The 26,984-nt window shown below is 36.2% G+C and overlaps 1 protein-coding gene across 2 annotated transcripts in view; it reads left to right on the plus strand.

Moving 5' to 3' along the window:
- Positions 1-26,984, plus strand: part of Socs36E (Suppressor of cytokine signaling at 36E) — a 76,372-nt gene that overhangs the window by 37,791 nt on the left and 11,597 nt on the right. For both annotated transcript variants that reach the window (XM_072543549.1, XM_072543558.1), the window contains exons 3-5: positions 13,060-13,254; positions 17,777-17,929; positions 26,724-26,902. In XM_072543549.1, the coding sequence (XP_072399650.1) occupies positions 13,060-13,254; positions 17,777-17,929; positions 26,724-26,902 (527 nt within the window). The remainder of the gene's footprint in view (positions 1-13,059; positions 13,255-17,776; positions 17,930-26,723; positions 26,903-26,984) is intronic.

Consider the following 26,984-nt stretch of genomic DNA (forward strand, 5'->3'; position numbering starts at 1 on the left):
GTGTCATAACACCGCTTATCGGGATGTCGCGAATTTTCGATCCTAGCATAGGCGTAACAAACCGGGCTTGCGTAATATTATCCCCTCCTTAAGAGATGATTACTCCTGAAACCAAATCGGGACTGGTACTGGATGCTAGTGTCGGCATCTGGACCCTCTTTTAGAACTCTTAGTTGTATAAAAGTGATAAGGCACGGTTTTCGGTCCGCATCGGTAACCATGCGGATTGCTAAAGACTAGTACCTGGACTACTGAACTTTGATGCCTTTAAAGATTTCCTTCACCACCTTCCAGATAACCTTCCAATCCAATTGGTGACATTCTAGTTTTGGCTAATTTTTTGCACGTTGGACTTCAGCGCGTGTTCGTGCGTATATGGGTTGGTTATTGGAAGTGTCTTTTGTTACCAGATAAAAAAGGTAACTTGATTCATCTTGGAGTTTCCGGCAGCTGGTAGTTGGCATTTAAGTTCTGTAACTCAACCAAACTTTCTTTAATCCTTGTGCGTGTTTAATACTAGCCGGGATGGTATGCACCAGTGAGTAGTTATCTGGAAGTTCGAGTAGATTTTGCTTTCTTCAGTCGTAACACTATGTCTTTCTTTACTGGTACCTCCATATGCCCCTATGAAGTTCTCAAACGTGAGGTAAGATACTTCTAGGACTTGGTTTACTTCCACTTCTTTCTCTACGTCACGGCCTGTTTCGAAAGGGGCCAGCCGTTTATGGTATACTATCATCGCTTTTCCACTCGGAATTTTGCTTATTTGGTAGGTGATATCGTTAAACTTCTCCCTAATAAGGTACGGGGGACCCTCCAAGAATTGTTGCAACTTAACAGAACAACCTTTCCACTTTTTCGGATTATAGAGCCATACTTTGTCATTCTTCTTAAAATATAACTGTTCAACTTAAGTATCGTATCGTTTCTCGCTAGCGATCTGATAATGATAACGGACCAACTCGTGTATATCGTCCATTCTTCTTCGCAATTCGTTCAGATAATCTTCATCAGCTATACCTTCTCCAGGTAGATATCCGCAAGATATCTAGATCACATCGTTGTTAATCTCGCCTCCAGATAGGACTTTTGCTGGTATTTGACCCGCTGATTAATTAACAGCGAATCTTTGGTCACTATGCTAAGTCACCTTATCTCCAAAGGCACTCTAAATCGGCTGATATAGTCTGTGGTCAACACATCTGAAATAGTGGCGGCTTTCTGGTCTGGAATTGCGTAGATCTCTTCCCACTTCGTTAAATATCCATCAAGACCAACATGTACTTGCATCCATTTTCACTTTCTGGAAATATCCCGACAATGTCCAAAGGTATTCTTTCAAACGGAATTCCAACATTGTACTATCTCATAGGAGCTTTTCTTTTTCGGTAAGGTCCGATACTCGTGGCACAGGTAGTACATTTCTTACACCAGTCCTTTACGTCGTCGGAATTATTCATCTATTAAAATTCGTTCGCGAATTATCTGAAGAGATTTCTCTACTCCGAAGTGCCTCCCTGATGGACTGTCGTGTAACTGTCGAAGTACTTCGGCTACTCTGCTCTTTGGAATCACCAACTGTGTCTCTTCTCGGAACCATCATCGTTTCTTAGTGCTCGTTTAAGCAAGCTATTTTTCATGATTAAGTATTCCCACTGGGTCCAATATGTCTTAACTTCTGAGTGTAGGAAGTGACATAGGCATATACCATTGACATTATAAGTCTTACAGGAATTTCTGTAGCAGAAATTACCAATTTCTTTCCAATTATGATTTCTCAGCCAACCCCCTCGTCATAGTTCCAAGGCTTCAAGGCACAACCGTATCTTTTTTAACGGCTGCTTGCACAGTGCTGTCATCATGTGGATGAAGAAATACCTCCTAGTTACTACTCCCTGATTATTCTGTTTTTAAAATCCAATTGAAATCCATGCAAATGCATTACGTCTATTCCTAATATAATATCCTCTTTGATGTCAGCAACTATGAAGTATGGGCGAACTTTTCTGTCCCAATTCTTAATTGGATCTGAATTTCTCCATGGATGTTGGCATTTTCACCTGTGACAGTACAGTAGTCGTAACCTCGTTGGTAAAAGGTTCTTACGGCCTTTTGTAATTGTCGAGCGTATAATAGTCCTATAATTATCTGGTATCTACCAAAAATGTATACTTTTACCATTTATTTCTATATCTCCATATACACTATCTTCATGAAATTTCAAAGAAGCTATTAGTATGCTAAATATCGGCAGCAACTGTTTTCCATCGAAGATATTTTATCGTCAATAGAAGAAATCTTAGAAGTGATCTTAGAGATTTCCGAAGAGATGTTAGCTGAAACTTTGCCTTCCAGAGAAGAAATATCGTTAGAAACTTTATTTTCTAAAGAAACAATATCCATAGAAACTTTGGAACTATCAGCAGAGACTTTTGAAATATCACAAGAAACTTTGCTTTCCAACGATGTGATATCACCAGACACTTTCGAAATCGACGAAATCACAGCAGCATGCTTGCCGTCGAATACATTAGTGTTTCTTGATCAATACCCTCTTCATGCAGGGTGTTCTTTAGACTTTAAAGTAATTCGGCCTTTACCCAACAGAATTTAGTTCTATGTTTTTAAATTCACGTCTTAAATCTTCTTCGGTCTTCAGTATGGTTCTATGATTTACAGTTATTGGACTGTACCAGTGAGAATAAGTCTCAAACCGACTACTAAGAAACATAGTCAACGCTCCGTGCTATATCCTCAACAAAGATCTACATCGGGAACTTCGTATAGCAAAAATTAAAGAAGAAATAAAGAAGACTGAAGATCACGAAAACCGACTCTACAACCATGCAAACAGGGAAGCGCTAGAACTGTTAGATAATCAAGACCTATAAATAAAAAAAATAGAATGTACAAGATATAAAAATTTTTTGTAGCATCTAAAGAAAATTAATTTTTACAACCAAAACAAATTTTTAATCTGTAAAAACCCATTGCCAAAAGAACGATAAGTTAAGTTGCAATGTTGAATGAAACATTTCGAATATTATTAAATGTGTATATCTTCAAATGCACCGAAAAAGCGTATAAACAACATACAAATAAAAAAGATTAGATTATTAATACTAAAAATGTATAAAACGTCGTGAAATATTCGTCAATGCGATAACACACATTCATTTCACTAATTGTACATAATTAGTAAACACTTCATAGAATTGTAATTTTTTGTTTACACAATACGCTAAATTATATTAGTGACAACGTCATATCGCTATTTTTTACGAAAATATTCCCTAGTATCGAAACCATCCGAACAATCTATGACATTTCTATAGCAATTCTTTTTCAAATATAATTGGCATATTTTATAGCAATAAATAGACTTTTTGAAAGATTTTTGTTGTTTTCGAAAGGAAATAACAGTTCCTCACACGTAAACATGTAATAAAAATCTTTTGAAGGACCGCAATTGAATTTTGGGTCGGAGAAGAATAAAAGAAATCGATCTCTTAGTTTTGTGCACTTTGTCTGGCCGTCCGAGGATTAGTGCCGCCAAAACTGCAACATTTATATAAAACATCTAGAACTGATTCTAATGCAGCATTAAGCTAGAAAAGACACATTTATTATAAACAGGAAACATATACAACCCTAAAAATAAAACGCAAAAAAATTGTTTATTTCAGAAATACTGTAAAATAACAACATAGATGACGTTACAGAGCCACTGTGACCGATAATTTTAAATGGAACCTTATGGCAAGTGATGTCTCGTTTGAAAGGTGTTGGCAATATCTATTTAATCATACTAATTTTGTTTGTGTTTAAGCTGATTTTGCTGAATAGATTAAATAAATTGGTACTAAAATTGTAGTTTCACATTTAATTATTAAAAATTTAAGAACCAGTTCTTATATTAAGCGTTCAGAATGTGCTCTATCTACTTCCTGAAAGTAATGCATCCTATTGCTAAACTCAAATGTATCGGAGAATTTTGCCCTACATTCTTCAACAATTCCTTGTTTTAAAATGTCGATACTGTTAGGTGCTGTAGCGTAAACCTTAGATTTCAAGTATTCCTACAGAAAAAATCTAATGGTGCTAGGTCCGGTGACCGAGCTGGTCAATCCATCTACCACAATATTCCTCATATAGGTAACGTCTTACTGCACCATAATAGTGTGCACGACCATCATCTCTTTTTTTGGAAATTGAATATGTTTTTCACGAGAGACGTGAGGATTTGTGTCACTCCAATACCTCACATTGTGTGTGTTCAACATTTCCATTGAGGGAAACAGTACTTTCGCCACTAAAACAGATTTTTTTTATGTAATCTGGCTCTTGGTTAATTTGATTGGACATAATTTCACAGAATTCTATAGGCGAGTAAATTAACGTGAAATACGACGATAGCCTGTAATTTTCCGTGTCACTGTCGAATTGCATGAAAATTTGGATGTAGATTCTACTTACCTTCCACTTCACTTTTGGATTTGTGCAGTTGGTTGCTTTTTATGTTTTGTTAGTGAAATCGACCCCTATTAGAAAAATATCATGTAATTGTAAGTTCAAGCTATTTGTAATTTTTTAATTATACCTATAGTGACATTCAATTTAGATTTCTTTACTGTTTTAATTTTTTACCACATAATTTCTTCACTTATAAAAACCCCTTGTGAAGAAGTTTGATTAGTTTTAATATTTTATTTCATTGAAACTATTGTTACGATAATTATCCTGGCCTAAAATAACCGTATTATATTATGACTAATGCTGTTCTGTTTTAGAATATACGAGACCTTTCGAATAGCTGGCATAAACTCCAAGTAATAAAAAAACTGGTTCCATTCGAATCTTCCGGAATTAGGCCTGTCCATTCGAGGCGAAACCAGGTCAATTGAGGTCAAAATCCATGGGATTCTAGAGCAGCTGTTTTCGTATAAATATAAGGGAACTTTTATTTTGAAAACAGTTAGTTAATTCGGACGGCGCGCTCGCGATAAAATGTTACGTTCGCTTTTTAATAAATTATGTATGTTTAGTGAAAATAAATAAATATCAGTCATTGTGCTTTTTAATGAATTAAGATAAGAACAAGACATTATAAATTAAAAACTTAACAATTAATAAATTCACAACAAATGGTGTCAGAGTGAGATCGAACATAAATTAGACTTATAATAATAATACAAGTGGATATAAAATAAATTGTGAAAATGGCTACGATTTATGAGCTGACAGTGACTAATTTAAGAAGACATCTTGAAGACAGAGAATTATCTTCCACCGGAAAAAAGGCTGAGTTAGTTCAACGACTAAAGAACGCTTTGCTAGAAGAAGGACTAGATCCAGAGACTTATATATTTGAAGACAAACATGATGCTGTCATCTCGTCGATTTCGAAATTGGAGAACAAAGTTTCTGACGATATTTCGAAAGTTTCTTCTGATGTAGCCAAAGTTTCTGGTGATGTAGCCAAAGTTTCCGGCGACATCGCATCATTGGAGAACAAAGTATCCGGCGACATCGCTTCTTTAGAAAGCAAAGTTTCTAACGAGATTTCTTCTCTGGAAAGCAAAGTCTCTGCTAACATCTCTTCGGAAATCTCTAAAGTCACTTCTGAGATGTCTGCCCTGGACGATAGAATATCTTCGTTAAAAAACCAAGTTGCTGCCGATATGTTGGCCTTCGAAGAAAAGATATGGAAAGAGATGGAAAAGAAGATGGAGGAAACCGGGACAGCAGAGAGAGGAAACAATCCAATTACAGTGGAGATAAAAGAAGACGAGACGAAATGTAAGTTGGAGACACGGCCGAAATTTGAAGGAAGTGGAGGTTCTATTCATGTTAAAGTCCCAACTTTCGACGGAAAATCATCATGGAACAACTACATGAAACAGTTCGAATCAGCCGCAAGAGCAAATGGATGGTCTGAAAAAGAAAAGGCGGTAAACCTGACTATCGCTCTTCGAGGAGATGCCTTAGATGTGCTTCAGACCATAGCAGTAGAGGAGACCGATGATTTCGAACAACTGAAGAAGAGGTTAAATATGCGATATGGCCACGAACATTTGGAGCATGTATATCAGTCGCAGCTTAAAAATCGTAGACAGAAGAAAGATGAGGCTCTTCAAGAATATGAGGTAGATATTGCCAGATTAGTACGATATGCTTATCCAACAGCTCCCGAAGACATGATGGAAAAATTGGCCGTTCAAACGTTTATTGATGGTCTTCGTGATCATGAAATGCAGAGAACACTACGATTAGCTCGTCACAAGACGCTGGTTGATGTCTTATCCGCCGCCCTCGAATACGAGTCAGCTACGCAGGCCTCTGGTGGGTACAGTAAAGTTAGGACTGTAAAAGAGGAAGGAGATGAAGATAAACTTGACCAGCTCGTTAATATGATGAAAAGCATGACATATAAGAAAACGAAGACCATCAGATGCTGGAATTGTGGCGAAATAGGACACGTGCGAAGCTCCTGTAAGCACCCTAGGTACGACGCAAATCAAGAAACTCACCATCAGGAAAACTAGAACGGGTCAGCCTTAGGGGGGCAGCTTCGACCCAGAACTTTTCCAAAGACCCTCTCATACTAATAGCTTCTTTGAAATGTCGTGAAGATAGTGTATATGTAGATGGAGACATAAATGGTAAAAAGCATACGTTGTTGGTGGATACCGGAGCGACCAGAACCATTATACGCCCGACAGTTATAAACAGCCGAAAGAAACTGTTACCAACGAGGTTGCGACTTCGGACCGCTACAGGTGAAAATGCTAACATTCATGGAGAAATCCAGGTACAATTGGGAATTGGAGCAGAAAAGTTCGTCCATACTGTTATAGTTGCTGACATCGAAGAGGATGTTATATTAGGAATGGACGTAATGAATATGCATGGATTCCAATTGGATTTTAAGAATAAGGTAATCAAAGTTGGCAACGAAGAGGTATTTCTCCATCCACATAATGACAACACTGTGCAAGCAGCCATTACAGAAGATACAGTCGTGCCTGCGAGAAGCGAAACGATCATAGTAGCGCGACTACAGGGAATTGTAGACGAAGGGACACCTGTTATGATGGAGCCTTGGAACCACGACGATGAGGTTGGCCGTGGAATCATAATTGGAAAGGAATTGGTGACTTCGGCCAAAGAAATTCCTGTGAGACTTATCAATGTCAACGACTACCCAGTGACCATCAAGAAAGAGACAAAGGTAGGAACTTGTGTACCTGTGACATCCATAATCCGTCAGGCGACAACATCTGATAATTCCAACGACAAATTCGACCAAATGGTTGCAGTTGCAGGACAGTCTCTAAATCAGATGGAGAAAAGGAAATTAAGGGAATTTCTTCGGCAGTATCGTGATATTTTCGTACCGAAAGGAGGAAAGACGGGAAGAACTACCGTTGTTAAGCATAAAATTGATACTGGTAATGCTAAGCCAATTCGTCAAACAGCTCGACGATTACCACAGGCGAAGAGAGAGGAAGCTGAAACGATTGTTCAGGAAATGAAGAAAGACGGGGTGATAGAACCTTCTACGAGCCCATGGGTCTCTCCGGTGGTCCTGGTTAAGAAGAAAGACGGAACGACGAGGTTCTGTGTGGATTACCGTTTGCTGAACAACGTTACCAAGAAAGATAGTTATCCTCTGCCTCGGATCGATGACACATTGGACACATTGGCTGGAAGTAAATTGTTTTCTACTTTGGATTTGAAGTCTGGATACTGGCAGGTAGAAATGGACCCAGTAGATAAAGAAAAGACAGCCTTCACCACAGGATCTGGATTGTGGCAATTCAACGTTATGCCATTTGGACTCTGTAATGCTCCTGCGACATTTGAGAGGCTTATGGAAAATGTGTTGAGAGGGTTATCTTGGAAAACATGCCTGGTTTATTTGGATGACATAATCGTCTTGGGGGAGACATTCGAAGAACATCTGAAGAATTTAGAAAACGTTTTTAATCGACTTAAAGCTGCCCAATTGATGTTAAACCCCAAGAAGTGCCAGCTATTTCAAGGTAAAGTCAATTATCTGGGTCATATAGTCAGTAAAGAAGGAGTGGCCGTGGATAAGGGAAAAATCGATTCCATTAAGGAATGGCCAAAACCAACTGACAAACATCAAGTGAGAAGTTTTCTTGGACTATGTACTTACTACCGGAGGTTTATTAAGAAGTTTGCAGATATCGCTAAGCCATTAACGCGACTTACGGAGGAAGCAAGAGATTACCGCTGGGATACAGACTGCCAAAATGCCTTTGAGACCTTGAAAAAGCATTTAATAACAGCACCAATTTTAGGGTATCCACTGCCAGAAGGAGAGTTCATCTTAGATACAGATGCAAGTAATGTGGGAATTGGAGGAGTGCTGTCTCAGATTCAAGGAGGACAGGAACGAGTCCTCGGATATTTTAGTAAAGTTCTTTCAAAACCTGAGCGGAATTATTGCGTCACGAGAAGAGAACTTCTGGCAGTAGTGAAATCAGTAGAGCACTTCTATCAATACCTCTATGGAAGAAAGTTTCTAATCCGAACTGACCATGCCGCCCTTAAGTGGTTGATGCAGTTTAAGAATCCAGAGGGTCAGATAGCCAGGTGGATCGAACGACTCCAAGAATACGATTTTAAGATTGAGCACCGGGCCGGAGTTAGCCACAGAAACGCTGATTCTCTTTCCAGAAGGCCATGCTCAGCAGAGTGTTCCCACTGCAACAAAACGGAATCCAAGGAAGCAGCAGTGCTAAGAACGACGATTGTCAACGACGACTGGACGCCTACTAAGATCAGGGAAGAACAAGAGAGAGATCCAGTTATACAGAAAATTCGAAAATGGAAAGAGGAAAACCGTCGACCACCTTGGCAGGAAATATCAAACCTATGCTCAGTAGTTAAGACGTATTGGGCCCAGTGGGACTCATTTATTATCGAAGATGGCTTGCTTAAACGAGTCCTGGAAAATGATGACGGTTCAGAGAAGAGAAGACAGTTGGTGATCCCAAAGAGCAGAATAGCCGAAGTACTTCGTCAGTTACACGACAGTCCATCGGGAGGGCATTTTGGTGTAAGGAAAACCCTTCAGCGAATTCGGGAACGGTTTTATTGGATGAACAGTTCCGACGATGTAAAAGACTGGTGTAAGAAATGTACTATTTGTGCCACGAGTAACGGGCCTTACCGAAAAAGGAGAGCTCCTATGAGACAATATAATGTTGGAAGCCCGTTTGAAAGAATAGCTTTGGATATCGCTGGGCCATTTCCAGAAAGTGAAAATGGAGGCAAGTACATGTTGGTAGTAATGGATTACTTTACTAAGTGGGTCGAGATTTACGCACTTCCCGACCAGAAGGCCGCCACCGTTGCAGATAAGTTGATCCAAGAATATATCAGCCGATTTGGAGTGCCTTTGGAGATACATAGTGACCAAGGCAGGAACTTCGAAAGCGATCTATTCCAAGGAATATGTGATAGACTAGGCATGAAGAAAACAAGAACTACAGCATATCATCCGCAATCTGATGGTATGGTAGAGCGGATGAATAGGACAGTCGGCAAGTATTTGACAAAGATGGTGTCCGATCATCAGCGAGACTGGGACCAATATCTTCCGTTCTTCACAATGGCCTACAGATCTGCTGTGAACGAATCAACAGGCCAGACACCAGCCAAAGTCCTATTCGGACGCGAAATGCGACTACCTTGTGATCTCGAGTTTGGATGTCGACCTGGAGAAGATGTAGCAGGTGAAGATTATGTGATCGAATTACGAAGAAGAATGGACGATGTACATGAGTTGGTCCGTTCCCACCTTCAGATCGCTAGCGACCGAATGAAGAAACGGTACGATACACAAGCCGAAAAGGGTTGCTTTAAGAAGAACGACAAAGTATGGCTCTATAATCCCAAGAAGCGAAAAGGTTGTGCTCCCAAATTGCAGCAGTTTTGGGAAGGCCCATACCTAATTATGGAGAAGATCAACGATGTCATCTACCGAATAAGCAAGATTCCGAGGGGAAAGCCGATGATAGTACACCATAACCGGTTGGCGTCTTTCGAAGGTGACCACGACGTAGATGAAGAAGTGGAAGTAAACCAAGTCCACGATGTGTCTGACCTCACGTTTGAGGAATTCATGGGTGCCTATGGAGGTACCGGTAAAGCGAGACATGGTGTTACCACTGAAGAAAAGCAAGATCTACTCGCGCTCCCCGATGACTACTCGCTGGCCCTTACCATCCCGGCCAGTATCAAAGACGCACCAGGGTTGGCATCCGTCTTTCGAAGGAAGTTTGGTCGAGTTGCAGAACTTCAATGCCAGGTGCCAGCTCCCGGTAAGACCTTGAAACTCCAAGATGCATCACGTTACCTTTTCTACCTGGTAACAAAAGACACTGCCCGTGACCAACCTACCTACCGAGATGTGTGGGAAGCCTTACTTCAATTGAGAGAGCACGTACTAGAGTCCGACGTGCAAAACTTAGCCATGCCAAAGTTGGAGTGCCGCCAATTAGATTGGAGGGTCATCCGAAGTATGGTGGAGGAGATCTTTAAAGACACCGAAGTCCAGGTGTTAGTCTGTTGCAATCCGCATAGTTACTGGTGCGGAGAGAAAACCGTCCCTTGTCATTTTTATACAACTGGAAGTTGTAAAAGAGGGTCCAGTTGCCGATACCAGCATACAGTTCCGGTTCCAGTCCCGACAAGGTTCCAGGAGGAACCATCTTTTAAGAGGGGGGCAATGTTACGATAATTATCCTGGCCTAAAATAACCGTATTATATTATGACTAATGCTGTTCTGTTTTAGAATATACGAGACCTTTCGAATAGCTGGCATAAACTCCAAGTAATAAAAAAACTGGTTCCATTCGAATCTTCCGGAATTAGGCCTGTCCATTCGAGGCGAAACCAGGTCAATTGAGGTCAAAATCCATGGGATTCTAGAGCAGCTGTTTTCGTATAAATATAAGGGAACTTTTATTTTGAAAACAGTTAGTTAATTCGGACGGCGCGCTCGCGATAAAATGTTACGTTCGCTTTTTAATAAATTATGTATGTTTAGTGAAAATAAATAAATATCAGTCATTGTGCTTTTTAATGAATTAAGATAAGAACAAGACATTATAAATTAAAAACTTAACAATTAATAAATTCACAACACTATTAATACAATAATTTTTTTAATCAAAATGTTAGAAAATATGTCTGTGCCTTAATAGCACATTATGTTCCAATATGCACATGTGCAATATGCACAATATTCCAGTATATGCTTTCTGATATCTACTAAAATATATGATTACTTCAGAAAAAAAATGTAGGTTTTTAGTGCACTAAATTAATATTTTTTAACTCTTGTTTTTGAAAGGGTTGTAGTTGAAAGGGCTTGAACGAGTCACTAATCACGAGTGTATGCAAACTTTGAACGGCTATATCATACCAAAAAACAAAAAAAAAATCAAAATGTATTAAAAAAAAAGGAATTTTTTTCAAAAATAAGCACTTTGAACCCGTCAAACTTACAGAACATATAAACAATACATAAATAAAGTAAATTATAAAGCGGTAACGATTTATTTCATTTAGAGTGCCAATTAGGAGGTGATTTTCACGATTTTTTGCCAAAAAAAGGGGTTAACTTTGAGCGTCACTCGCTTAGTTTAAAAATAAAAATAAGTTTTTTTAAACACTTTAAAAAGTTTTGATGAGTTTTCCTCGAAAAGTGCTTCATTTTTTGGTTATTTCAAGTTGACATATTTGATTTGGAATTGATAAATAAGGACCAACTTTTCATGAGCTGAAACTCTGCTTCTACTGGGTCTACAGACTTCATAAATACACCATTTTTGTTTTTCTATAAGCTTTTTGAGTTATTTGTGAAAAACCGTCTGAAAACGTGATTTTTATTTTGAAAAATGAACATTTCCACCCGCAAGTAACTCAAAAAGTATGTACGGGAAAAAACTCTAAAACAAAACTTATTTTGAATGTATGTTTTTCTACCCCTGAGAAGGGTGGCTTTCACACCCCTCAAGTAAAAGCAAGTGACGAGGAAAATTAAAATTAATACTCCAAAACGGCCATTTAGTGACTTATAGTAATCAATGAGTACTAGTCTTCGGTCGGGGTCATCATCTGAAAGTTGGTGCACAATTTTTAATTTGTATGGATGAAGTTTGTTTTTAGCCATCATTCGATGTACTGTCCTTTGACTGATTCCACAGATATATGCAGCTTAAAAGTATAAACACTTTTGCAAACTTAAAACTGTTTTTTTGACAAATAACCAGAGAAGGACGTTAGAATCGTTATTAATTAAATGCGAGACTATAATTTTAGTATTTATTTAATTTATTCATCAAAATCATCTTCAACCCAAATAAAATATGTTTAATACCTTTCAAACGAGATATCGCTTGCCATTTGCAAGGACCCATTTAAAATTATCGGTCACAGCAGCTCTGTAACGTCATTCATGTTAATGCACTATAATGCTCGATCTCATGCCGCTGCCATAGTGAGTAATTATTTTGATGAGGTCCAAATTCGAAGATTGGATTGGCCACTATTTAGCCCTGATATGAATCCAATGGAGCAAATGTGGGACCAGCTAAAACGCCTCATACGACAAAGATATCTTTGTCCAAATAAGATAGAGCAGCTTTGGCTTTCTAGAGAAAGATGCAAGCAGTAAAAAGGTCTAGAGGAGGGAACACTCATTACTGGTCATGCACTTTTTCAGTTAAAAAGACTTTTTTAAGCAATTTAAATTAGTATTTAAGTTTAGAATAAAATTACCTTATACGGCTAACATTAAGCATTTTTTTTGCCATTTTCTCAGAATAAAAACTTTAAATTGTTCAATAAACATTTTTAAAATAAATTCTTCTTCACAATAAACGACTTGATTGACCAGAATTTATTTTCAAAAATATTTAGAAAATTACGAAATATTCGATATTTTTGACCATGAGTGTATATTCTTGTAATTGTAATGATTTCGTTTTACAATAAAATTAATGTCTTTTACACTACAGGGACCGAGAAACTGCACCGAGTGTATCCGATTCTCCTGTCAACATTTTCGATGGCGGTGTTCCCAGAGAAGAAGAGGCAGCGATCTGTGCTTCAAGGATTACGGAAGTAAATGGTGTTAGAGGAATATATGGTACCGCTCCGGCAACTAGTTCCATTCCCAACATCATCATTAGTGCGCCTTTTATTGATCAATGGTGAGTAAGAAAAGCCAGCTTGTTGTTTCAACTAAAAATCACTTTTAATAAATTACCCTTTCTGTCCTTCCAGTTTATAAATCTTAACATATGCGTAGTTCTTATGAATATTGCGTTTCTTCTATGGATCGTATTGCTCTTTTTGCGCTTTTTCTATCTATCCATATTTTGGATGGTACTTACCGCATTAACGAAATTCGTGATTTTAACGAACTTCTTGACCGCATCAGTCCATCGGGTTGGTGATCGCACTCGACTTCTTTCCTCCGATTTTCCTTGGACTACTAGTATCTCCATATTATCGCTACGTGTTATCTATCTATATACGGTAAGCGCCACGCTAGTAGACACACGGATACCTAATCGCTAGAATTATTTGATGTACTGGGCTAATCCGGCCCGTTCTCGCAAGTGACTTTCAGCCATCGCACACAGATGACGGAGCATAGCGTTTCATTTGTGACTGATTTCTGCGAAAGCATTCAAAATTCTTTTTCCATGCAAAACATTTGTTTTGTATTATTTATTTATATTTATTTATTATTTTATATATCCTGCACATATTTTACAATATAAACTTTTGAAGTATCATTAATAATTGGCGCATTTTGTGAAGTTACAATCATGTATTAAACTGATAAAATGCGTTAGGCTTTCGAAAAACGTGTATCGAAAACCTACACACACGGACAGATACAAGGCGAAGAGAATTTGTGAACCACAGCATCTGCAAAGTCAACTTCTTCATATTGAAAAAGCGCTCACCTCTAATTGTTATACCAGAAGAGAAATACATAAAGCGATTAACAAAGTTTGTAAAAGAAAGGATGAAGAAACAGCATGTATAGGCAAAGCGTTCTTGCCCTATATATCGGGGGTAACAGACAGAATTGGGCGAATACTTAAAAAAGTCAATGTAAAAACTATTTTCAAGCCAACAACGAAAATCCAGGACTGTTTAAGATCGGTGAAGGACAAACGCGACCCGTTAGCAACGGCCGGAGTATACCGAATACTGTGCACATGTTGAATGGTATATGTGGGAACCACAAAAAGACACACAAACATAAGAATAAACGAACATAAAAGCCATGGTCGTTGAGAACATACCGACAAATCTGCCATTGCCGAACACGCTTTGGGTAGCGGAGAACATCGGATATTCATATATAAAGCAGATGCTGGATAAAACATCACAGTACTACTAGAAGAGATAGAAGGACTAAGAATTAACAAAACGTGGATACCGATATTAAAATCCACACGCCGAAACCAGTGGAGGGGAGGCGAGTAGAAAAAATAAATATGACCTCCGTCTCCTGTCACCTCGGGGGAACAATTAAGGGTCTAACCACCTTCTGTTGTCTCCGGGTGCTCTGTAGAGGGCTTCGAATATACTGTCGAGAGCTCCTCTACTTAAATCCATTTTCGGGTTATGGACTTGGGAAATATTTATCTTCGGTGTCTTTCCTACATGACAATTTCTTCGTCGAAATAAAAATACCAAGTTAAGTTGAAACAATTCTCAGCCACAGAGTATGGAAAATAAATGCAGGAAGCAGAGCCCCGAGAGCACTAAGCTCTCGGAGAGCCCGTGAGGGACTGACTTGGCTCACTTGGCTGACCTGAAAATCGCCAATATTTATATGCGCTGTTCGAGCGATAAATAGGGATTTCCAGGTCAAGAGCCAATGGGAAAATTCGAGGCGGGGCGATGCGCATCGACACTCCGTAGTACAACGCGGCGTCAGTTTCAGCTGACAAGCGAAGCAGTAACATCTCCAGAAGATGCCAACCCATGTGTTGGCGAAACGTCGCGAACTAATCTCACAAGACAACGGCCTAACATCCCGAACAAACAGTTTAACAAATATATTAAACTGTCAAAAATTAAGATAAACTCGCAGTTGATACCCCGGTTGTGCCCATAAGGGTTAAATAAACACTCCCCCAAGTCCGGAGATTCTGCAATTCATCGTCTTTTACAGGACAAATTTTGCAACATGACTTCCAACGCCGCTGGAAGAGTTGTTTTTATGGCCCCCGTATGAGTTATAACTTGGTTTGTATTAGGCTTAAAAATTAAAGGCTCTTTGATTTTTTATGATCTACATTTTATCGATAAAATTTTAGAATTTAGTAAAGCTTTAGAATTATTCGTGTCAAATCAATAATTGAAAACAACAAAAAAAAATATTTTCCGTCACGAATAAGTCTAAAAGGATTGATTTATCGAAAAAACTATAGAATTTTTTTGCTTAGAGTATCGATTTTCTATCGATTCTTATTTTCAATATAAAGGTACCAACCCCCCAGTGGAGTGGATTTCACCCCCAAGCTAAAAACACTCTTCGGCATAGGGTCGATTTTTAAGTTACAGGTAAATATAAAAATCGATGCTTCTTGACGGAAATCGGATTTTAAAACTTTGTTACATCGTACTAAGCCTATAATGATATGTCAGAGAAATTGAAAAGGATACGTCAACTGGATAAAACACAAAAGATGAGTGAAGTCCGACTTTGATGAAAATTATGATTGTTTTATATGACTATGATTTACCGATTGTAAAATTTCAGTTTCCACAAATTTAACAGACGAAATTTTCCGATACATACTACGAGTTTATAAAAATATTGTAACTATAATTAACTCTTGAATTACGAGGCAATAAAGATAGAATATTTTAGAAAACATTCGCACTGTCAATATATTTTCTGGCTGTACACTTTTTATCAAATTTAAGTTTCTTAAATAGTATGTGTATTCTTATAGGTAGGTTTTAATTAGTTTACAAAATATAATTATTTTTATAATTGTTTGTAATTATTTGTTTTAAAAATATCTAAAATTAAAGATTATTTCTTATCTTATATATATATAAACATCCAATATTTTATCAAAGTGAACGTAAATATTATGTTTGTGTCGTTCAAATTTAGAAAAAAAGATTTTCTGTTTACTGACACAATACTTATCAATATTTTTTACCTGATCCTTAAATGTTATAAAGATGTAATATTTGTAATCACTTTAATTTGAAATAATATGCGTAACATCTGCGTGCATTAGTAGATCTTATGACGCACTATTTTGCTATTTTTTTTTTGCACTTCTGTCACCTTTCTATATCTAACCGGTTACCTCTCAATATCTAACCGGTTTTGGATCGAAATAATATGAAAATAAAATTTCAATTCTATAGGATATATTTCTCGGTCCGTCCGTCTGTCAAGTCGTAGATTGAAAAAACTCTTAAATTAATAAAAACTGTATAACTCGTACATGAAGATGGATATACTTATTTTGACCCGGGATTCGTAATCAGTATGCAAAACCTACTAATAATATCAACAATGTTCAAACACAAGAAAATACATAAAGAAACGTGGGTGAGTCTCCAACGATGGCGTTGCAAAAAATCAGACCGATTATGTTTTGGTAGATGCCTATATAAGAAACTCTTTTTAATTAGTAATAGTGATTTTGTAAATATTCTCTAGTTATTAAATGTGTAGTATCGATTGATTACGCTTTATTTTTCTCTTAAGTACAACCCTACCAAACCAAACACATAAGGAATCATCGCCGTGAAGTCCGCTTACATATATCGAAGGAAACTCTGTAACAGTCCATGGTCGTTAAATATCTGGTACTTTACACGCTGGGGAAAGGAATTTAATAAGCTTTCCCCCGAACAATTGGTGGAGATCAGTCAAAGTTCAATCAATTGCCATGAAGTGAATTTACATAAAATTTTAATATCCTGTAAAATGATTAACAATCATGTACTCTATTACAAACTTAATAACATTTAAAGGGTTTTCACCGTGTATTTAGTGTCTTTAAATATGTATACCTATTAGTAGCAGCACTGAAGATGGAATAAATATTCCGAAAACTTCTTCTTTTCTTTTAAATATTCTCGATTTTTTTACTGAACATTTTTTGTGATATATGTATATATACGACTACAGAAAATAAACTTTTCTTTGTGGATTTTGAACATAATATTCAGTTTTTCGTCTATATTTACTTGTTCATATGACTAGTTGTTATTTAACGTTAATGTAGCTTTTTAGTTTTAGTTGAAATTCAGCACAAAGAGATTATTGTTAGTTGTTGCGTCTTTATCTGAATATTTTAATCTTTCTCAATTTTTATTTGTCAAAATTAGGGTAATGTTTATATTACCTAGGTATAAAAATCTAAACATGGTAAGAAAGGAATTTACAGTACAGTATATATTATATCAATGACCTAAAATACACTCTCGACATTTTTCGTATGAGGTAGACTATGGTTTATTGGTGACCGCAACGTATAAGTTTACCATCGATTCAAAAACCGATCAAATAATACTAATCGGACAAATGATTTGTTTAACAAAATATTCTTTGAATTTCTGGTTACTTTTGGATATTAATTCATAGAGAAAGTATGATAAACTAATTTTATCGAACGCAATAAATTAGAATAAGAAAGTCATCGACATTACGTTCATGTATCTTAAATATTTTAGGATGCGATCTCAGCATGAAGATTGTGAGGAAGCGGCACGGCTTCAAAGGGCTCGAGAAATCGAAGAAGGTGTAATAGCACCTGCAAATTTCCGTTTAATTCGAAGAGTTCAATTATTGTGTTCAGATAATGAAGAGTCTCAAGCACCCAGGAGGTAATAATTTCTAATTGTTATTTTAGCCTTAGTTTTAATAAAGTTAAAAAAAATTATGTCAGAAGAAACTTGCATTCGTAGTTTATCAGTTCAGCAAAAATTTTTGTTATATGTAAATCTAAATAATTATTGTATTCTTAGAATCTAGAACCTTACGAGGTATTTTGCAAACCTACTTGAATCTCTTACTATTTAATGATCTTGTCAGAATAGAGAAGACTTAGAAAACACTAATTTTTTAACACCCTGTCAAAGTCTGAGTTCAATTAGTTTACAAGTTATAGTGTTAAATTTCGTGTGTCGGTAAACATTACTTTCAATGGTCTTTACCCAATTACTTTCAATAAGTCTTATTTAAACTCAATTTCATCGGAAACAACAGTTCATACTTCACCATTTTTCGTTTTTGTCATTTAGATAGCTGCCTTCAAAGCTGGTTCTGATAGTTTCAAAAAAATCAACGACTAGCAGAAACGCTCGAAAAATACAAGAATAATAAAAGCATCGTTTTAAAATCACACGGTATCTTTATAATCATCGAAGGTAGAAATCAGCAGTTAAAGGATGGACTAATCTTGTAACGTAAATTAAACCTGGGAAGAAAGGATGCCCAGAAGTTGGGTATTGCTCTGGGTAACATAAAAATTAACCGAAGGCGAAGTTTAGTCTTAAAATTTAAGATTAATGAAGAATTCCATGAATACTCTAACCACAGAGGAATTACGCTTCTATATACAGCATATAAAATGTTTTCCACAGTACTATGGCACCATATGCAGAACGGATAATAGGAAAATACCAGGCTGGTTTCAGATGTGGTAAATCGACAATTCATCAGATTGCAACGCTGGAACAAATTTTGGAAAAAACACTGGAATATGGCATTGATACTCATCACATTTTTATAGAGTACAAAGCAGCCTACGACTGTGTGAATAGAAGAGAAATGTTTAAAACAATGAAAGAATTGGGAATACCAAATCAGTTGGTAAATTTAACAAAACTAACTCTTGAAAAAGAATGTAGAAAAGAATCAGCTACAAAAATGGGTTTAATAATAAACACCAACAAAACGAAATTTGCACGGCCAACAGATCCTATTTTGAGCTCAATCTCCTTAAATCCACAATTATATCGAGAAATACAAAAATAAAACTCTACAAAACAATAATACGCCCACTCCTAACATATGGTTCAGCGACCTGGACTCTAACAAAAAATAATGAAAACATGTTAGGATGTTTCAAAAGAAAAGTACTAAGGCGAATCTATGGAGCAAAGAATGACAATGGAGTGTGGAGAAGACGATACAACTTCGAACTTAATAGGATATACCAGAAACCTGATATCGTAAAACATATTAAGATAGGACGCCTGAGGTGGACAGGGCATGTAATACGGATGAAACAAAATGACCCAGCTAGAAAAACGCTCCTTGATAGACCCATTGGTCAGAGAAGAAGAGGAAGACCCAGAACAAGGTTCCTTGATAACATCGATGAAGCCATGAGAACTATGGGAATACGTGCTTGGCGGGGAAAGGCGATGGGTTGGGACGACTTGAAAGAAAGTCTTGAGGAGGCTAGGACCCACGCAGGTTTGTAATGCCAGAATGGTGATGATGATACATATTAATTTTCATTTTTCAAACAAAAATGTCCATTCAAAAATGATACCCTCACACATACATCTTTATAAAAAGTTAAAAATTATTGCTCGGGATGACTTGGTAAAATATTTGATTTAAAATGATCTTATTATTAAACGTTATATAAATAAATGGAAAATTAGAATTTACCTTGGTCATTATCGTATCGTGATAAGTGAAGAATTTATCTCGTATTATAATCCACATACAAATTTAGTATAGTATATAAGAAAAGGATGGATATTAAAACATGCAAAAAATTTGAAGGGATACACCTCATTAAAAAACACTGCAACACTGCACTGATACTAGTTACATGATATGTTGAAAATAAAAAAAATTACAGGTGTTTTTCCTTTTGCATTGATCACCATCATTGAAATATTCAGCATAGTTATTTAATCAGCTTTATCAGTATTTAAAAAACGGTAAAAACTTACAGTAAATTGTGAGTTTGTTTATCTTTATCCACTGACTGCAATGTATGCGGATTCTTCCAACAAGGAATAACTGGGTGAACTGCGTCCCAGAACTGGTTCTAGACCAAAATATGAACCCTGGAAACTAAAGGGCAACATAAAAAGGAAACCATAACAGATTTCTTAAAATTAAATAAAATAACTGCCAAAGATACACTTGATCGCCAAAGGTGATTCAAAAACCCGAACATCGCCCGTACGTTCAGCTTGGGTCGTTTTGCTTGGCAAATTTGGCTTTGAAAATAAACATTTAGATTTTGTTTGTTCTTGTTCGAATATTTAAGTGTACGACGCAAATTAAAACCTTTGGAATAAAAAATGCTACAATCTGTTAACAAAAATCATTGTCATTTATGACAGAGACAACTCACTTCTAAAGCCCGCCATTCACGTTCCAACAACGCAGCACAATTTTGTCGGATGGGAACACACACGTACCGATTTTGCAGTATGAGTTTTACTTTCAAATCAAAACCATGTCAGATAACGATATACTTTTAGCGGCTCTTGCTCATTGTATAAACGAAAAAAATACAAAAAACGTAGGTGGTGGTGCAAAAATTGGTTGCTGAAAATATATTCATACTGTCACGTACATTTATTAGAAGAATTGTGATTATATCCAGATCATTTTAATTCACTTTCTTAACATGTTCAAAAATTATTTATTTTCTTTTTTACCAACTCTTCATTAGTATCCGCTTTCACTTCTTGGAATTTACCAACCAAAATATTCACAGCTTTTTTTAGCGGTTTTATCATGATATAATGTCGATTTATCCAAAGACACTCTTGTTCTTTATAAATGCCAAAGAAATCTCTAGCTATACTAAAACAATTTTTAATTGAAGGTGATTACTTGGCAACATCGCATTTAACGAAGTCCTTAACGATAACTTTTCAACGAAATCATATTGTACTTATCAATTTTGCAGAGGCGTACCAATAAAAAATTTAATTATTTATTTAAACACATAAGTAATTACGTAAAAATTAAATCTAAGACCGATATAATTATTAAATTATCATGTGTCTTTTAACAGGTATCTTATAGTTGTCTAACAAAATAAAGTAAAAAATTTTATTGTTATTATAGAGTACCTAATACAGTACTTCAAAAAACAGAAATCTTTGCACAATACTTATTTTTTCATTAGACGAAACAATCTGAAATGTTCACATACGATCTCGTCGTTGCACTTCATTCTCTATTTATAGAATTGCTGTCTGCTATAAACGTTATATTTGTTTTGTTTTACCTTGATTTGAATTGATTTAATTATTTATTTAAACACATAAGTAATTACGTAAAAATTAAATCATAAGACCGATATAATTATTAAATTATCATGTGTCTTTTGACAGGTATATCCTAGTTGTCTAACATATTAAAGTAAAATTTTATTCTTATTAAAGAGTACCTAATACAGAACTTCAAAAAACAGAAATTTTTGGAAAATACTTATTTTTTTCATTACACTAAACAATCTGAAATTTTAACATACGATCTCGTCATTATACTTCTTCTTCTACGGCACTACAGCCCAAAATGAGCCTTGGCCTCCTTTATTTTTTGCCTCCACCCTTGTCTGTCTGTGGCTGCTCTTCTCCATACACGGACTCCTAAAAGTGCTTGTGCGTCGCTGCTTACTGTGTCTTCCCAGCGCTTTCTTGGCTTTCCAACTGGTCTCTTTCCCTGCATTCTGGCGTTCAGTGCTCGTTTTGGTAGCCTATCCTCTCCCATTCGTATCACATGTCCGGCCCATTGCAATCTTTGTATTCTAATGAAGTCTGACAGGGGTGTTTCCTTATACAGTTGATAGAGCTCGTTGTTATATCGAATTCTGAAGATTCCGTTTTCCCTCACAGGTCCTAGTATTCTCCTCAGTACTTTTCTTTCGAATGTGTCGAGTTTGTTTTTGGATGTTTCTTTCAGGACCCATGCTTCGCTGCCATAACATGCTATTGGCCGAATTAAAGTTTTATAGATTCTCATCTTTGTATTTCGGTGGACACTTTTAGACCGAAATATAGACAGGGCAGAATAAGCTTTGTTTGCCTGCGTTATCCTTTTTCGTATTTCTCCATCCTCTGCTCCATCGGCATATATTTCTACTCCCAGGTATGTAAACTTTCCAACCGTTTCAATGTCATCTTCATGCATAATGTTTTGTGGGATTATATTTCTTCTCGTCTGTACCATTATTTTTGTTTTTTCTGTGTTAATTACCAGACCTAGCCTTTTCGTTTGTGTTTTTAACTCTGCGTATGCTTCCTGTGCTCCTGTTGATGTTCTACTCATAATATTAATATCATCGGCGTAGGCAGCCAGTTGAACCGTTTTATTGGTCAGTAGGTTTTCTCGTCCAGTTTGCATTTGCCTAACCGCATACTCCAGTGCCAGGTTAAACAATGTTGGTGCCAGCCCATCTCCCTGCTTTAGTCCCTGCGAGATTTTGAAAAAGTCTGTCCGGTTGTTTTGTATTCGTACACATGCCTGAGTTTCATCCATTGTGGCTTTAATGAGTCTAATCAGCTTATGTGGTATTGCTAATTCTGCCAATATATAGTATAGTCTGTCCCTTTTGACTGAATCGTATGCCTGTTTGAAGTCTACAAACACGTTGTGAACATCAATGTCGTGTTCCCACGATTTGCTCAAGACCTGCTTGACTGTAAATATTTGATCCATTGTCGATCTTCCCCGTCTGAAGCCCGTCTGATATTCTCCAATAATATTTTCTGCTAGTGGTTGGAGTCGCTGGTTTATAATATACGTGAGGACTTTATACGCTGTACATAGTAGAGAAATTCCACGGTAGTTTTTGCACTGGAGTTTGTCTCCTTTTTTATAGATTGGGCATACTATACTTTTCTTCCATTCGTCGGGTATTTTCTCTTCTTGCCATATTTCTTTGATAAGCGCGTGGATATGACTTGATAGGTGGTTGCCACCTACCTTATACAGTTCTGCTGGAATCTCGTCAACTCCCGGGGCTTTATTGTTTTTCTGGGCCTTAATAGCTTCGAGAACTTCCTCTATGGTTGGAGCTTCTACTTCAACTTCGTTCTCTTCTACATGGTTCGTACCCATTTCATCTTCCATATCTACTTGTGTTCCAAGTAGGGTCTGAAAATAATGCTTCCAGGTTTCTGTGACTTTCTGTTGGTCACTGATTATTTGCCCACTTTCATCTTTGCATAGGCTTGTTTGAGGTTTATATCCACTTTTTATCTTTTTTAGGTATTCGTAAGCTCCTCTAGTTTCGTTTTTTTTGAAATTTTGTTCCATTTCTTCTATTTGTCCATTTTCATAAGCTCTCTTTTTGTTTCTGCATATCTTGTCTGCTTTCCGTCTTGCGACTTCAAATGATGTTCGTCTTTCCCGTGTTCTTCTTGTTATGTACATTTTGTGCGCTTCGTTTCTTTCTTCTATCGCTTGCCTGCACTCGTCATCAAACCATGTTCCTCTTCTCTTCTTTTTCTTGTTTCCCACGGTGGACGCTGCTGCTGTCAGCACTGCTGTTTTGATATTATTCCATTTGCTCTCTATGGAGTGCAGTTCTTGTGTCCTTAGCTCATTTGTGACTTCTTGCTCGAACTTCTCTCTACATTCCTGAGTCTTCAGTTTTTCCAGGTCTAGTTTGTTTGTTCTTTGTTGTCTTTCGTTTCTTTCTCTGTTAACTCTGCACCTAAATTTGGTTTGCAGTAAAAGATGGTCTGATCCACAGCATGCTCCTCGTCGTGTTCTCACATCAGAGATACTACTGGCTGCCCTTTTGTCTATCATCACATGGTCAATTTGATTGGTTGTGGTTCCATCTGGTGAGATCCACGTCATTTTGTGTATGTCTTTATGTGGGAAGCATGTGGAGCTTATAACCATGTTTTTACTGGTGGCAAAATTTATCAAAAACTTCCCATTCTCGCTTGTTTCATTGTGCAGTGAGTGTTTTCCTGTTGTGCCATAGAACTGCGGTTCCTTGCCTATTTTGGCATTCATATCACCCATTATAACCTTAATGTCATTTTTTGGCGCGTTGTCATATACTATCTCCAGCTGTTGATAGAGGCTTTCCTTTGTATGGCTTTCCTCGTCATTATACATCATTTTCTATTTATAGAATTGCTGTGTGCTGTAAACGTTATATTTGTTTTTCTTGATTTGAAAGTTTCCTTGTGTTGTATTTGTTTATATAAATATAAAAATATAGTATGAAGTTCATATGAATTACAATGAAGTAAGCTAAACTATTATCAAGTGAATACGTGTATGTAGTAGTGCATTTGTTTATTTCAGTAAATTCTCGAAATATGAAATGAAAATGGCACTAACTACTAAAGAATTAATAGCTTTGTTAGAAGAAGACTCCGATTGTGAAAATGCTGACTCACTTAATGTGGTTTATTTGCCGCCGAGATTAGATTAGAAAGTTTCTGATGTAGAAGACATTCATGATGATATTATTTGTGAATAATCAAACAAATCGGATATTGCAGGTACATATGAAATACAAGTGATTGGGAATTCTGACGATTCTGATTATGAAATTCCTCTGAACCACAGATAAAACGTCCAAAGAAAGAACCAGGCAAAAATAGTAAATCCAAATTTGTCTCAAGTTGTAACAACAGATACTCCTTCGTACTCAGTAGTAATTCAACATCAGTCTGATTGATATTTAGACAATATAAAAGCCAACCATGGAGGCAAGTTATATTGAAGTTTTTTCACTCTTTTTTGATAAAAAAGTAATTGAGAGCATTCTATATTTTACAAATATTTAAGCATCGCAGAATAACCGTCACGATTTTGAAATGAATAACATAGATTTAAAAAAAAATTATTAGCGTATGTATATTATCTCGTTCAAACTGCTTCAATTTGATATGCATTGGTCAAAGGATGAGGATAAAGAAGTGCACATTATAAGAGAAGGCATGAGCCGACATAGATTTATATTTATAATTTATAATAGTGAAGAAACCGCTACATCAGTGTCAAACTTAGTACATGGACGTCAATCTAAATTTTCTTTACCTGATGAAACCAAATTCGACAATATTGGCCACATTACAAAAAGAGACGATAGTGCAAGAATGTAGGATATGCAAAAGTAATACTATTTATTTATGTAAAAGGTGTAAAATGCAACTACACCCCCAATGTTCCAAAAATTTTCACCTTAAAATTTAATTTACATTTTAGATACAATATGTTCCTTAATTAAAAATTGTACTATTTTCCTTGAAAATGAGAAAAAAAATCTTTTTGGTTGTAATTCCGTCTTAATTTATGCGTTTTTATTCCAATCTAATAAATTAATTGTCAAATTTCTCTTTGTATATTGAGCGGCCGTTAATGGGTTAATACTATATAAAGAATAAACTTGCCTCAAATTTACTTTACTTACCTCCAAAACTATTTTAAAGTTTATAATAAAGTATATTTAATAAATATATTCCCAAGAAATAAAGCACACTAGCCTATGCACATATTTAATGTATAACAAATAAACTAAAATATCAAATTTCTCTCATTCCCATTCTTTCTAAGAACGTAAATATATATAGACCAGTAAAATATTGATAAGTTTACCGATGTTTCATTCAATGAACTTGTCTCACTATACACTCGTGAATCACACCAATGGACAGTGGAAGTGTGACGTCACAACTGTCAATTACTTTCCGAACAAAAGTTGAAATGCCTACTCTCAAGACTTTTTAATTTATATAAAGTTAACATTTTGCTTCCTCTGCTGCTTTTTCTTTTAAGTATAGTGTTTTTTACGATAATACCATCACAATTCAGTGTTCTATTTCTATGAAATATAGTTTAAAAGTTTAAATTAAAGACATTCTAAACTTACTTTATTGATACATGCATTTTATTGCTATTTTTATAAAACAACATGCTTTATTATTTACACAACCTTGTAAAATTGTTGTAGTAACTATTAGAATACTTAGATATTGCAAAAAGCGGAAATATTCTGTAAAACAAATGAAAAAATAACGAAAAATACAAATTATCCACACTAAACAAGGTTTGTTTGGAAAGTGAAACTGACAGATGTCAATAAAATCTACGTCATCACTTCCACGGTCCATTTATATTGTTACGGGGGCATTTATGAGACTATCTTACTTTTTTACTTATTTACATGGGAAAAGCATACACAATAAAAATGACCCCGGTAAGAATTTACTGCTGACATTCATGGTTGCCGCTACCGTTTCGTTCAATTTGTAGATTAGTCACCTTTAATTGAAAATTGTCCGACTATATAAGCTATTTTCAAAATTTACCAGCAAATAATTTTTTTGCAGTCATACGATTTTGTGGTTGTCACAATATACACGATCAAATTTACAACCCAACAAACTCTGTTGTACTGCTGTAACAAGACTGACTTGTTTTTCTGCCGCCAAATCGCGCCGATTTGGTCAAATGGTGCAAAACAAATACACGATCAAATTACGTTCAATTTTGTAGCATTCGACAAAATCGTACTGCGGCGTTGGAACGTGAGTGGAGGGTTTAAAGAGAAAATCGCATGCTGTTTAACCAACTTAACTCTCAATCTAAGTATATACGAGATATATGAATTAATTTGTGTTGTTTGTGTTCATGTTCATAATCATGTTTTGTTATTTCTTTTAGGTTACAATTAGTCTGTCCCCCTGATCTCAGCGTTGAGTCACTCAGAGCATTATTCCAAAACCACGTTACTTTAAGATCCGGTCCAATAGATACTATCACAGGTTGTCACACACAAGTTGATTTTATACATTGCTTAGTGCCTGATTTGCTTAAAATTACGAACTGTAGCTTTTATTGGGGTAAGTTTCGATTTACACATTTGATATTAAAACTATCACAAAATATTGCATATTTTATTTTCGGTCTTTATTTTTTTATTTT

This window comes from Diabrotica undecimpunctata, chromosome 1, assembly GCF_040954645.1.
Source record: "Diabrotica undecimpunctata isolate CICGRU chromosome 1, icDiaUnde3, whole genome shotgun sequence".
In the NCBI taxonomy this organism is placed as follows: domain Eukaryota; kingdom Metazoa; phylum Arthropoda; class Insecta; order Coleoptera; family Chrysomelidae; genus Diabrotica; species Diabrotica undecimpunctata.